Source organism: Zootermopsis nevadensis, unplaced genomic scaffold, assembly GCF_977971745.1.
Source record: "Zootermopsis nevadensis isolate Lab colony 2312 unplaced genomic scaffold, Znev_1.0 Znev_ptg000061l, whole genome shotgun sequence".
Classification (NCBI taxonomy): Eukaryota; Metazoa; Arthropoda; class Insecta; order Blattodea; family Termopsidae; genus Zootermopsis; species Zootermopsis nevadensis.
This window is the reverse complement of record NW_028259192.1, coordinates 6950165-6963139: the sequence shown is the minus strand read 5'-3', so window position 1 is coordinate 6963139 and position 12975 is coordinate 6950165. Positions and strand designations below refer to the sequence as shown.

At 37.7% G+C, this 12975-nt stretch overlaps 1 protein-coding gene across 2 annotated transcripts in view; it reads right to left on the bottom strand.

Annotated features, from left to right (window-relative positions):
* Window positions 1-3456: 3456 nt before the first annotated feature.
* Window positions 3457-12975, bottom strand: part of LOC110831169 (uncharacterized) — a 23605-nt gene continuing 14086 nt past the window's right edge. For both annotated transcript variants that reach the window (XM_022066858.2, XM_087340504.1), the window contains exons 15-17: window positions 8599-9660; window positions 7711-7977; window positions 3457-6463 (exon numbers count right to left, since the gene is read on the bottom strand). In XM_022066858.2, the coding sequence (XP_021922550.1) occupies window positions 6368-6463; window positions 7711-7977; window positions 8599-9660 (1425 nt within the window). In that variant the 3' untranslated portion in view covers window positions 3457-6367. The remainder of the gene's footprint in view (window positions 6464-7710; window positions 7978-8598; window positions 9661-12975) is intronic.

Here is a 12975-nt window from a genome sequence, read left to right as displayed (position 1 = left end):
CATAAAGCCATATTCAAATTTAATTCGAGTCGCACCACTGCTACTGTTCTAGGGCAACCATAATTTCACATATGGAAAATTAAGTTTTTGCCTCTTAAACAACTTTTAGGAGTGAGAAAGCTTTGTGAATGTCATGTTGCTGCTAGACGGAAAGTCTGGAAGAAAGACGTTCAAGCTACTGAGTGTCGCCACACTCTTCCAATTCAGTACATTAAACAAAGCCAAATTTAATAAAATCAATTTTGATTAAGTAAGGCATATCAAATATCATCTAATCATGCCTCCTTCATTTATATAAACCAGATTAATATGCCAAAGCCTGGTTTACCTTTCATCTCAAGGTTCAGCCCGTTCAGGAATCAAACTACAAACCTGGACTGGCACAATTGTTGGTTGAGGCTTAGAGTACTGCTGTTTATGTGGGTCAGGAAGGCATCATAAATGTCTTTAAGCTTTTTTCCAACCATCATTAAGCAGAAATTGGATATCTTGTACCTTACCCCACCCCAACTTTAATCAGTTTAGAATTTCCCATTATATGATGTCCTCTGAACTTCCTTTTCAGTCTAGTATAGCATAATCCAAAAAAAATTTATTTTCTGTTTTATTCTATCCATTTGCAAGATTTCTCTCGAATGGTTCATATGCTGCCACTTGCTCATACAATTCTGACATGACGCCAATAACTTCACTACACAGAATGCATAACAGGAGCAATATTTCTACACCTTTTGATGCTATGGCAAATTGACAGCAGTGGAGTTAGTGCCATATTACAGTGCTGTCATGTCACAGGAGGAGAAAATCTGAAAAATGCACATGCTTAAATAATGTGCTCAAGCCAGTGGCCAAACTTCAAATGTCTAAAGCCACAAAATAGTTGGTACTAATGATTCAGCCACCAAGCAGTTGTTGGCTGATGCACCTCCTTTAACACACACTACAGCAAAGATGTTAGAAACTAATTGTTTTCTTGTACTTGTTTCACTGTGTATTGTGCCACACAGCTAGTGAACAGGAGTTCAACATTTTTCTATAATTGCCCTCTGTATTAAGTAAAAAAGTATTGAGCCCTAATTAAGGCAACAAAATGTAAGTGTTTAAACTTGAATATGAAGTGTGATGTAATACATCTGTATGTGAAGTTGGTGACAGGTCAAGGTGTGATGGTACCAGTACAGATTTGACTTTGATGTTCACAGTTTATAAAAACAAAGATGAAATATAATATCTATTCTTTGTAATGGAAGACCAGTACATTCCAATCATGACATTTAGAATAGGCCCATAATGTACCATGTGTGTACTTAAGTAGATGCTTGTTTGACTTCTTTGTGTTTTTTATTTGTCAAGAAAGTTCAATAATAATTGATATGTTGATTCTCACATGTGTACATGTTAGAATGTAGGTGGTTGCATAGCAGTTGCAGTTACAACAGGACATGTACATATGACAAAATCTTTTAACTTCTCAGTTTTGAAAATGTTGAATTCCTGGCTATTTTAATATCACTATGACAGTCACTTAATGGACTTGTAGATAATGTATTTTAGCCATTTTCCAATATTACAAGTATCCATTAGAAGTAGCACTTTCCCTGAATGTTCTTGTTATGTTGAAGTTACACTGTATTGTAATTTTAAATTTCACTTAAAAATGCATACAATTTTTTACATATGCACATTTTAATGTCTAAAGTATGTTTTTGATTGTTTATATTAACCATCCTTAGAATTACAATTAAAAAAATGTGATCAGGACTGAATGCACAAATGGTAATTTCGATGTGGATTCAAGTTGTTTGGATCTATTGCTTTTTGTTAATGATGCTTCTGAAAGGTGGAAATTGAGATTTTTGAGTGGTATGAATTATGTAAAAACACAATGAAAACAGAAATCTAAATTTTTCAAGCCTGGAAGCAGCAGTCACATGCACACTTGATCCCAACATTGTAACATGCCAAGACTATTCCAATTGTGAGATTTTGTGTAACATGAAAATCACTGGTTGACCCACACCTCTTTTTACAAAGCCCAAATATCTGGAAGATGGCTATCTTATGGGATGTTGACCAACATTTCAGAGGAGCATAATGCCTTCATGATCAGGGTTATCACTTATCACCATGGTAATGGATGTAGCAAGCTCCTCCAAAATGCTGGAAACACAGTAGATGGTGCAGCATCCCAGAAGACAGTTATCTTTATACTCATTACTGTGAGAGCTTCATTCACATATAAAATCCCACACTGTGGGTTTGCTGGCCATTCTTTAACTCAGGGTTAATGCTCTTGTGGTATGATGCATGCAGTTTTGCGAAATTAGATTAAAGTTGCTTGGCAGTATTTAAATAGAGTCCTGATTATCTGACCTAAACAGGACCAAATAATATAATATGATAATAATATAAAATGGAAGACTAATGAAAAGACAAGGGTAAATATCAACTTAGTTTGTAATGTTGTTAGATTAGAAAGGAAATGCAGTATGGCATCAAATGGAAAAATCTCACAAAAATACAATTAAACATATTAAAATTGTAAATGAGTTAAGTTTTGTAAGAAATTAGAAATGGGTATTTGCTTCTGAGTCTCTTTCCTTTTCTTTGTGGCAAGGTCATGCCAGCACCTGAACAGTAGTATGTCTGTGGCAATGGAGTACTTAAAATACTATAAGTGTATGTTGGTGGAGTATGATTCATTCTCCTACATGCTGAGTTGACTGTTGACAAAATAGAGCCTTCTGATACCAAGTTAACTATCCAAAGGTCGGATAATCAGGACTAATGTACAATCAAACATTATATGCCACTAGCAGTGTTTCTGATAGAAAACACTTTACTTAACCTGAGGCAGTCACAACATATTTCCCCTTTTCATTCAGAAAACTGCTCTCTATCCTTGATATATAAATTTTGATGGACTGAAACTGGGAATGGCTATCTACAATTCTGGACAAACCCATTTACACCACAGCATTTTAAGGGATTTTGCTAGAAAGAAGCTTTGCTGTAACTCGCTTCATTGTAGTTTGCATGAAAGAAGTCTATAATCAAATGATAATTACTTCATTGGTCATAGTAATGGTTAGAAAATTCAGGTATGAGAGTGGTTAAGGGTTGATGACTTTTACAAAAGATGTCTACATCAGAGTGATGAAACACTTTGTGGCTGCTGGTGGGAACACTGCTGTCACTCCCTGAGTGGTTAGTTTAGTTGCTGGAAGCATATTATTTCTGAACACATGTTGTGGGTATGGAAATAAATATACATATGAAACACTGTAGAATTACCTAACATTTTCTTGTCAAGGAACAAGTTAATGGTTAGGTCCATTTCATGTTTCTATGCCAGCACTCTTTACTAGAGGTGAAGTGTCTCCCATTCAGGTAAGTATAATACTTTCACAGAAAAATTGCAACAATATTCAATGACAAAATAAAGCATTGTCTTCATTTGCATGGTAATATTTTTTTATTTTGGTACTAGTGAACCACATTTAACTGGTTGGTCCTACACAATTTGTATTACCCAGTCTTGTCATAAGAGAGCTGTCCTCAGAACTCTTCATGAGCATTATTAATTGGGAGGACATTCTGCCCAGCTACGATACACAGCATTATTTTTATTATTATACACAATCCAATTAAAATTTGTTTGCATAATTTAGCTCTGGACTGTTCATGGATACAGAAAAACATATTACACAAAGTTTATCTATTCCTGTGTCTGCTAATTTATGTTTGAAATAGTCTTAAAATATCCCTTTTTATTATAAGCCAGCCATTCTTGATATGTTAAAAAACCCATATGGAATGAGACTAAACCAAAAACTGAAATATTGGACCAGGCTTTGATTATAATATGCATGAATGAATGCACTCCTGGACAAAAGCCTAACAGTGTGTTCCAGATTAAGTTCAGTATTTTGCTACAAATATAAGGTCATGAGGCCAAACAACAGCTTCCTCACCATGCAAATTTAAGTTAGTTATGTTATATATACTACCACAGTGATAATCATTTTAATGTCCAAAGAATGCAAATTCTTTAATGGCCTCACTAAGGCCTGTACTTCCTAACAGAACTTGTTCAGTTACAATACTGTACAACAAGGGCCAAAGACAACTATCTGCAATGTGGATGTTCTTTTAGTAATACCTTCAAAGGAATAAAAATTAAGCAGAGTAAATACAATTATAATAACTGAAAACATTTTCCAACAACAAATAACAGTTTTATAAAGTAGACTTGGATTCTCTTAAATGCAAAAATACCCACTTCATTGTGGGATTTTTACCAATTTGTGGTCACTCAAGCTTGAAGGTAGTGATCTCTTTGAAATTACAATCTAAAACAAAATACTAAAGCAATGGTTCAGTACACTTCTAAACAGCAACAGACAGAATGAAGACATGTGTCAATAGTTTAATTAAATAATTATACAAAATAAGACAGATTTAATAATGAACAAAAAGGCATTGCTTCAATGCCACTATTCATTAAAAAAGTTAAAACCTACCCATGCGTTAAAAATTACAACTGACGATATTTCATTGTCTTCATTACGAACATGGAGAAATATGACCTATGTTGAATTAGGGAAATGCCATTTCTGTTCACGTACAGTAGTTTTAGCTCCTAATTGAAAAGCATTAGACAAAGCAGTTATGTGTATCCAACTTGCCATCACCTTTATTGTACAGTGTTACATTATTTTATCTCTACATTTTGAAACACCACTCTCACAGGACGATTTCAAATAGTATTTTCATGTTCCCATTTAGCAAGATGGGAAAGGTGGAAAAGAACGCACATAATGTAACCAACTAAAAGGTACCTGATATTTGTTAGGAATCAATTAGGACACATCCAACCAGCAAGTAATGTAAAAGACTTTTGAAGCAAATATGCCATTCTTGCAGGAATCAATTACTATCAGTACATTTTGTATTTTAATAAAAAATACAATTGAAATAATAGGTTTACATACAAGTTTCCCTGGTTCAAGTTTAACCCTCTGTGATAAGATGTGTAGGAAAGCTGAACATAATCCGTTTTCCTCTGCAGCCTTTAACTATACTTCACAGATACTAAAAACATGTTGCCAACACAAATTACCAACTGCCTTCACAGGACACATTTCCATTACAAAAATAAACTTTCACACCCCATACCCCCTTCTACAGCTGTTAACAACTGAAAGACAAGTTACACAAAAATCTGACTAAACAGCATGTAATTACAAGATTACTATGAAGCATCCATTTGGTTAATTTAAGTTGGAGCATACTGTTGTGTGTGTAATCTTTAACTGCAAATGTTTACTGTTCCATCCCTACAACAGATTGATAAACATCTGCAGTCCATTTGGTTGTTTTTTCTTTCTTCACATATATTTTATGATATATTACTGTTTTTACTACCACACCAACTAGAGAATAACATCTTTATACCAACTGATTTACTGTGCATTAACTGCATTCAGTATCATCTTCCCTCAATGCAACTGCTGATCTAGACTCTAATTTGTGATTGTACTTTCCTCACATATTTCTTCTTTGATTATATGCACTGTTAAGTATGTTGAAATGAAGAGTGCCATTACATATACAGCTCTTCCACTGAGGCCTTGGCATTACAATAAAATGACACATCGAATCTGCATCTATAAGTAACTTCCCTTCTCTTTCGTGTTACATAAAACTATGACACCTTTTAGTAAATGGCATTACTCTTATCTTTCTTTTAAGAAACATACAATTATAAGAATTATGCAAGAGTAGATTAGATGAGAGTAGAGTACAAGAAAAGTAAAATAGCTCTGCTAGTTACGAGATACATTATCATTTGTATCTTGGTAAACCAAGCATTAGTCAATTGTACTGGATATTTTGAACAAGAATCTACCATCAGTCAACAAAGTTAATAAAACTGTGTTACTACTGTCATCAATTTTATTTTTCTACAGATAAATTGTATGCTTTATTCTAAGTTAAGTGTTTCATTTTACATGTTAATGTACAAATATTGGTGATTTAGCTGCAGTATCAGACATAATTTTATATGCCACCCAACCTTCCATGGTTCTTTGCTGTTATCATATATTCCAGGGAGATTTAAAATAAAGCATGAGACAGCTGGTTTGAATACTTATCTGGGTGATCTACATTTGATACATTATGATACAGTACCTTGTTTTGGACTCCCAGTATGTTCCCTAGCCCCTTCATGATCTGTTTGCAAGCTAGTCATCTTCACTGCCATACCTTCTTCAGTTTGGTGTGCTGTCCTCCATCAGCGCATATACTCGTTTCATTATTCCAGTAAGAAATGTAACATTAGTTTCAAGTCCAAGTGAATAGCTCAAGTTCCTCCTTTTGGAGCTGGTCCCTCCCTCAGCTGCTTCTGCTGCTCCAGAAGTCTCTCTAGCGGTGACGGACCAGGCCCAGACCACAGAGACTGCAAAACAGACGCATCCTATAATGGATAGTTGTTACACTGCAATATTTAGTCAACATTTGGAAAGAATATTCCTGTACACCAATCCCAAACGTTCTTAACTTGTATGTGTCCATAAATGCACAATTGTACTACGCTGAAACTGAAAACACTTTCAGTACACTACTAACCAAACTACACTACAAATTTGTCTTTTCCCTACGATATCTTGAAGAGTTCTGAGGCCCACCCAGCCTTTGGATGCTGTGGGTTCCTACCTTGAAGGCAAAGGCAACCAAAGCATGAATTGTTTGTATTTCAACTAGACTTTCAGTACCTCAGACTCTTTCATGCCAAATTATGGTTAATGAATAATGAATGGTCATGGCCCAATTTAAGGCACTACCCTAGCATTTGCCTGGAGGGAATGAAAAAAACAACAAAAAAACTCAGGATAGCCAGTCTCTGGGGCCAAGATTTAAAGCAAGTACATCAGGAATATGTAGTGGGAGTGGTATCACTTGGCTGTGACATGCAGCACCAAAACATAAAGCTTAAGACTCACCTCTATCTTGTGATTAGGTTAAAGAAATGTGGGCCTCCATCTCCAAATTCCCATATGCCCTCATGACATAGAATGCAAATAGGGTAATTTGAAATTTGTAAGATTTGAGGTTTTCACAGCGGTGAGTATGAAGATTTCTGTCTTCTGGGTTGTTGCGCTGTGTAGTCTGGTAGATGTTTACCAACGTTTCAGAGGTCATACTGCCTCCGTTATCAGGGCGATGAGTATGAAGATTTCTGTCTTCTGGGTTGTTGCGCTGTGTAGTCTGGTAGATGTTTACCAACGTTTCAGGACGATGACGGAGGCAGTATGACCTCTGAAACGTTGGTTAACATCGACCAGACTACACAGTGCAACAACCCAGAAGACAGAAATCTTCAATTTTAAATTTATTTGCGCAATGCAGAAAATAGTGCAATTACATGCACAACAATGAAGTGAATACTTTTTTGTACATGTACATGGGGTTGAGGGAGAAAATGCAAATTTTCTCATTCAAAGGCATCTTCATCCCTTACAAATTTTGCTCCCGATATACCCACTATATTGCAAAATATATTGCTGTTATTTTCATTGAAAGTGCATTTCAAAGCTCTCACACTATAAAAGTCAAGTCCTATACAGATACTTTGACAACACCATATGCACTTTTATAGCACTCTACTAAAATAAAACCATGGTACTACACATATTATCTTCTTACCTGCTGACCAATACTGAGGGAGCTTTTCCCTGGAACACCCATAACATTTGACAGACCATTCCCACATGAGTTCCCTTCCAACTCAAAACCACATGTCGGTGCTGGGTTCACCCAGCTGGGTGTACTGAAGAGTGAGTAGGTGTTGGTGCCAAGTCCCAAAGCAGAGAATGAACTGGTATTTGGTGTTGATGAGAAAACTGTGGAATTCTCTCCTGTCACAGAGCTACTTCCCTGATGGTTTTCCTTGGTACTGCAATCTAATGTTACCTATTGGAAAACATTTTATGAAATTAATGTGAAGAAACGAGTTGCTAAAATATCACCATATAGTTATGACTCCCGAGTTACCATTTTGCAAGTTAATTTTTAAGGCTATGCACATACTTCCAAATAATATGTAAGCCCATTTTATAGAAATGGTTTAATATTCCTCAGGACTTTGCAAAAAGCATTTCAGCAGCTAATCTTGTCACCATGCCTCAATGGGCCTTTGCTCTGTATGTTTTCCTCCTCTTTCCACATACCCAATATGTGCGTGTGCACTGTGCATGCATGCAGGTGTACACATGCAGCTGTGTGCAAACTCATTTGGCCTACTTACCCTCAGAAGTGGTACTCATACTGCAAAACACAGATTCTATCAACGTAATTCCTTCCTATGCCAACTACTGAAAATTCATTCAGAGGGAAAGCAGACCATGACAAGGAACAAAGGAAATGTGGGAAGATGGAGAGCCTTGGTTATCAGACAAGCCACTTAAAGTGGACATGTCCCAGAAAGAAGAAGTGAAGATTCGGGAAAAGATATTTTGAGACAATGCTCAAAAAAACAAAATCAGACAAAGACATTCATGGTTAATACATATGAAACAAGGAACAAGAACTTACCTCTGCATTTGGCCTCTGTGTTTTCTGATTTCCTGAAATACCAAATACAGACAACTGGTTGACATCTGCTCTGTTTTGTGATCCTTGAAACCCTGAGCTGTTTTGCAACAAAGATCTAGAAATTGATGTTTGTGTGGCAGCAGGTGGAGTAAAACTGCTAGGAAGTTGGGCTGATGTTCCACTCATTAACTGATGCTGAAGATTTAGGTTCAGATTTAGAGGTTGTGGTGGTGGCGCTGACATCTGGTGCCTCGAGTGCCAATTTGCATTACTGTACAAATCATCTGGTACCAAATCTGTTGGTGACTTCATGGATATACGTTGAAGAGGTTGTTGAAGAATATTACTGCCTTGTAAATAATTCAAAGTTGGCAAGGATAAGTTCATCTGGGTTCCAGGTGCTTGTGATGTAACTGTTTCATCTTGTTGGCTGCTACCTCCAGAACTCTGTCTTGTCATCCCTTGCCTGTCACACCACCAAGATGGAGGAAGAGGGGGACTCTCCTCTTGCCACGGTGCGAAAGGTGGCTGACGTAACTTCATTCCATAAGATTGATGAGATGATGTGTACCCATTTCCTATGTTAGAAGATGGATTATCACTCATTGGTAGATTAGCTCCAGGTGAAGAATGAGGGGGTAGCTGATGAAAAGGTATTTGAGCAGGATGACTGGGGAAAGATGACATCTGTGAACCATACGAGGATGATACACTGCTGCCATTTGTTGAAATAGGCTGACTGTGGTGATGTAGAGCACCCATGAGACCATTCTGACAAGTCATTTCCCCATTATCAAATACAGACTGGGCCTGGGACACCTGGCCTCTAGGGACTTGATTATGTTGCTGGATCAAGTTATGCTGTGGTGTTTGCTGATTCTGGTATGGATAAGGTACAGTTAAAGTTTGAGGGGGTGGTTGAGGAAGTGGCTGAAGAACATGATTCTGTTGCTGCTTTGGTTGTTGCCATGCTGATGTTTTGTTTGATTTCACAACTTGCCCATCTTCAGCACTCTGGCAACTTCCAGGTGATACACTTGGTGATGGAGTTTTAAATGTTACCTGCGGGGTAAACGAAACACACCAATTATTAAAATTAAACATAGAGTCCTAAGAAGTCATCCAGATAAGGAAGTTTCTGAAGTATAATTAATATCTTTAGGAAACAAAATTCATTACTTCTCTGTGTAATTACATTCAAGACACAGGCTCAGCAAGCCAGGCTTGTTTAGAAACTTTAAGGTGTACAAGAAAATCAGAATTCATGCCATATAGTTCTATTATGTTTTCAGTAATGCCTATGGGAAAGCATTTTACTTGGTACTTCTCCAATTTTTGTTAAAGTATAGAGCCAGTAAGCCAGTTTTATAAGGTACAGGCAACTCTCAGTTTACAAACTTTCACTACAGTGAAACCTCTATCCATCCTTCCCGGAACTATCGTTTTCCCGGATGCATCGTCCGTTTTGTTCGGTCCCGAATACATCCCATATAAAATAATGTTACATTTTCCCGCTTCTATCGTTCCTCGAACTATCGTTTTATCGCATCGATCGTTCAAAAATCTTAGTCCCGGCCCACAATTTTCCCGCAATGATCGTTTCTGAGAATTCAAAATGCTGGGTTTAGAGATAAATTAATACCGAAAGACGCATAATGTTTTTGGAATACACAGTAGCGGTAACCTGTTATGTCGCCCAACCAGCACATTCTTTTGGAATGAGGGTCAGCGGTGCAGGGGTGATAGTTGGAGTGAATGGCGGTGCTCATTGTCAGAAATTTTACGATTTTAATTAGGGTTCACTCATATTTCGTTCCAGCGATGCCAGATGGCATGTGCAGTGTGAATTTCTTCACAAATGCTTTTATTATAAGTACAAAGGAAAGGCTGGCGGCACTTTTCATTCTTCTGGTTTATCTCGTTTCCAGCGGTTCAGGGTCTTCTACAGTTACGTTTCGTTGAGTTCGGCAGTAATAGTATTTCCATTCTTCCTGTTATTGTCCGCAAAGGGGGTTGGAGCGGTGAGGAAGAGGAAGACGACGAATGCGAGCCCGAAGCTTTGCTGAGTTTTGCCGAAGCACACGCTGCATTGGCGAAAGTGAAGTCGTTCTTTTATGCGCTTAATATTAGTGAACGTGACGAAGAAAACATTTTGAACGTGGAAAGTGCTCTGTTTGGTCTAAAACGTAAAGTTTCAACAAACCAGTTGTCCATTAAAGACTTTTTTGGTAAAAAGAAGTAACTTTGAAAGAGAAACATTGTTTTTTTTAAAATTTTTAATGCTTTCCCGCATCTATCGTTTTCCCGCATTCATCGTTTTTATTTCCCACCCCCGCCGAAAACGATGCATCGAGGTTTCACTGTATAACAAACATTACCATTCATTCAAAATTTCTTAAAGTTGCCAACAGATGAGTTCCTTATAAAACGAAATGCCAAATGTATAGTGCACATAATTGTAATACGAGGCGCGTCCCAAAAGTAAGTTTCCCTGGGGCCGTTTACAGAAACAAAACACAATTTCATGGAAATATTTATTGCAACAGATACAGCAAGTGTCCAGCTATTTTTCAACATATTCGCCACCGGAATTGAGACATTTGTCATACCGTGGGACCAACTTTTAATACCTGTGTCGTAGAAGTCTGCCGCCTGGGATTGGAACCACTGTGTGACAACCATCTCCGCCTCTCTGTCATTCTCAAAACGCTGACGCTGACCGGACAGGAATTTCTTGAGGTGTAGGAAAAGATGGAAATCACTGGGAGCGAGGTCCGGGCTGTAGGGTGGATGATTAAACACCTCCCAGCTGAACTCCTGCAGGAGACTTGCTGTCCGTTGAGCCGTGTGCGGCCTAGCGTTATCGTGCAGGAAGACAATACCGGCACTAAGCATCGCTGCAGCTGTTGAAGATGGAGGTTCTTATTCCAGCTCCCGCCGACTGTGAAGTGCGGTCAGTGATAAAGTTTTTGAATGCACAGAGCATAGCGCCGATCGAAATTCATCGTCAGCTGTGCTGGGTCTATGGGTCTAACGTTATGAGCAAGCAGATGGTGCGTCGCTGGTGCAGACAATTTTCAGCAACGGGCCATTCAGAACAAGTGGCGCGGGATGCTTAGTGCCGGTATTGTCTTCCTGCACGATAACGCTAGGCCGCACACGGCTCGACGGACAGCAAGTCTCCTGCAGGAGTTCAGCTGGGAGGTGTTTAATCATCCACCCTACAGCCCGGACCTCGCTCCCAGTGATTTCCATCTTTTCCTACACCTCAAGAAATTCCTGTCCGGTCAGCGTCAGCGTTTTGAGAATGACAGAGAGGCGGAGATGGTTGTCACACAGTGGTTCCAATCCCAGGCGGCAGACTTCTACGACACAGGTATTAAAAGTTGGTCCCACGGTATGACAAATGTCTCAATTCCGGTGGCGAATATGTTGAAAAATAGCTGGACACTTGCTGTATCTGTTGCAATAAATATTTCCATGAAATTGTGTTTTGTTTCTGTAAACGGCCCCAGGAAAACTTACTTTTGGGACGCGCCTCGTATTTAAATAAATAAACTTTTAATTTTTTTATTTCTTACAATAATTATCAGAAAATTATTATATGATAATTATACTAAACTGTTCTTGGTTAATAAAACTAATATAGAAAGTACAAAAACGTTGGTTTACATACCACACTGCATAGAATGTTTTCTCACATAACGCATACATACATTATAATAAAATGTATTGTATAGACCATTCCATGTTTAGTACATGGTTTTAATGCTTTAAAATGGCTGCTAACGTATACGATACGTATTGTAAAAGCTCAGGAATGCAAGATACACATAACAAACGTCTTGGAATGGAACTCGTTCGTAAACCGAGAGTTGCCTGTACTCACAAACATAAAAGTGTACAAAAGTGTAGATATCATCTCATATGGGTGGGTTTCAATAAAATGTGGTGATCAATGATGACTTTCTTCTCATGATTAAGAAGTCAAAAATATGGAACGGTATTATAGTGTTAAATCACCATAGTGAATAAACAGTCTAAGACTGTTGAGATGGTCAAGGAATTCCCGTAACTTATCAGGGCTATGTGGCCAAATCACAAAAGTGTCATCTACGTATCTTTGCCACATATTTGGTTTAAGCTCAGCTGTGGTTAATGACAGCTTTTAAAAATTTTCCATAAAGAAGTTACCACTGGAGAAAGAGGCTTCCCATGGCCGTCCTAACCTTTTGTTCATAAAACTTCTCATAAACTTGAAAATATTTAGTTCTCATACACACTTCCATAATAACTTCTGTTTTGAAATTAAGATGTATTTTTTCCTGGTCCATATCCAGTTTAGTTTTGATGATCTGCATAGTTTCTTCCACTGGA